This window comes from Propithecus coquereli, unplaced genomic scaffold (genome assembly GCF_000956105.1).
Source record: "Propithecus coquereli isolate 6110/MARCELLA unplaced genomic scaffold, Pcoq_1.0 Scaffold354, whole genome shotgun sequence".
Classification (NCBI taxonomy): Eukaryota; Metazoa; Chordata; class Mammalia; order Primates; family Indriidae; genus Propithecus; species Propithecus coquereli.
In genome coordinates, this window is record NW_012149219.1 from 602,093 (window position 1) to 603,485 (window position 1,393).

The 1,393-nt window shown below is 51.3% G+C and overlaps 1 protein-coding gene across 1 annotated transcript in view; it reads left to right on the plus strand.

The window, feature by feature from the left end:
* MYLK4 (myosin light chain kinase family, member 4) overlaps window positions 1-390 on the plus strand; it is a 71,354-nt gene extending 70,964 nt beyond the window's left edge. The window contains exon 11 of the mRNA XM_012651369.1: window positions 343-390. Coding sequence (XP_012506823.1) covers window positions 343-390 — 48 coding nt within the window. The remainder of the gene's footprint in view (window positions 1-342) is intronic.
* The last annotated feature ends 1,003 nt before the right edge of the window (window positions 391-1,393 follow it).

Consider the following 1,393-nt stretch of genomic DNA (forward strand, 5'->3'; position numbering starts at 1 on the left):
GTCTCCCATCAGAAACAGCCCTCGGCTGGGGTAGGGCAAGGCATTCTCAAACTATGACTCTACTACAACTCAGCAAGCACCTACTGCAGAATTAATCAATGCTCTGGGGCCTGAGGAAGGAAGACCGGGTGGCATTAGGGGAGAGGGGACTCTGAGCTGGGCTCCGAGGATGGCCCGTGCATCTGCTAGGGGGTCTTTGGCAATTCAGGCCTCAAGGACTTGTCTTGAAGAGCGTTTTCTGCTCAGTAGCAAATTACTGACTCTTCATGTGTTCTCATATCATAATTCAGGAACTGATAAACACAGTCCTAATCCTTCCAACACGTCTTCTGCTTTTCCTAGAAGAAGAAGAATCACAGCTCTGATGCCCAGGACCTTGGGACCAAATAGTCTACGGGAGGCGCCCATTCGAAAGGTCGGTCTCAGGTCTTTTCCTGAAGAGGCATTTGTGCAAGCCCTAAGAGAGAGGGATAAGAAAGAATTTGAATGTTGTCCGCAGACCATGTGGGAAGCAGGGCGGTGTTGCGGCTGGGGGCGCAGCCTGAAATCAGACTGCCGTGTTTGCAACCCGGCTCTGCCATTGCTTGCTCTTACTGGAGAAAGCTCAGCCGCCTGGTTTGTGGGTTGTGTGTAGTCTCGCTTCGTAAGCTTGCTGAGTGGCTCCAATGAGATCACCCAGGCAAAGCCCTAAGTCTGGGCCTCGTACATAGGAGGTACTCGGTAATGAGCTCAGCAGGTGCCAGTAACTGAACACCGTCTCAGGTGGCCCTTACAATTGTGTGATATCACAAAAGAAGGAAGTCAGACCCTCTTTTGTACAGGTGGGGAAACTGCGTCTCAGAGCTCAGAGACTAAAGGCCACGCGGCTAGCAAATGGTAGAGTGTGATTCTCTCAGGGATCTCTGAAGTCAAAGCCCATTGTTTTTCTCTCCTAAGCTGCCTACTACCCTTGGCCTGCTCTCTGGCCCCAAGGAACACCACTTCACACACCCCCCACGCTCTCCTCCACCCCACTCGGGGTTTTGCCAGAATTATTAAGAGATGGCCTAACACATGAGCACCTTCTTTTATATCAACAATCTAGCTCAACACACGACCTAAAGGGGATGACTAAGGAAGTAACATGCACTTCTTACGGAGGACTTTGGAAATCCCAACATTCATGTCCTTAGTGGGGGCCACTGACTGCCCGGCAAGTCAGCTCCCTGGTCTTGGGCAGTAGGTCCCCAGCCACTGGCAGCGCCATGTTCACAACTGCCCGGGCTTGTGAGTCGCCAGTCTGTGTTCTTGCTGCCCGCTGGTCTTAACCCTTTCTTTGAATCCATATTTTTCTGGGCCTGAGGTTTTTGTTTGTCTGTTTGACTGTGTATACACACACACACACACACACACA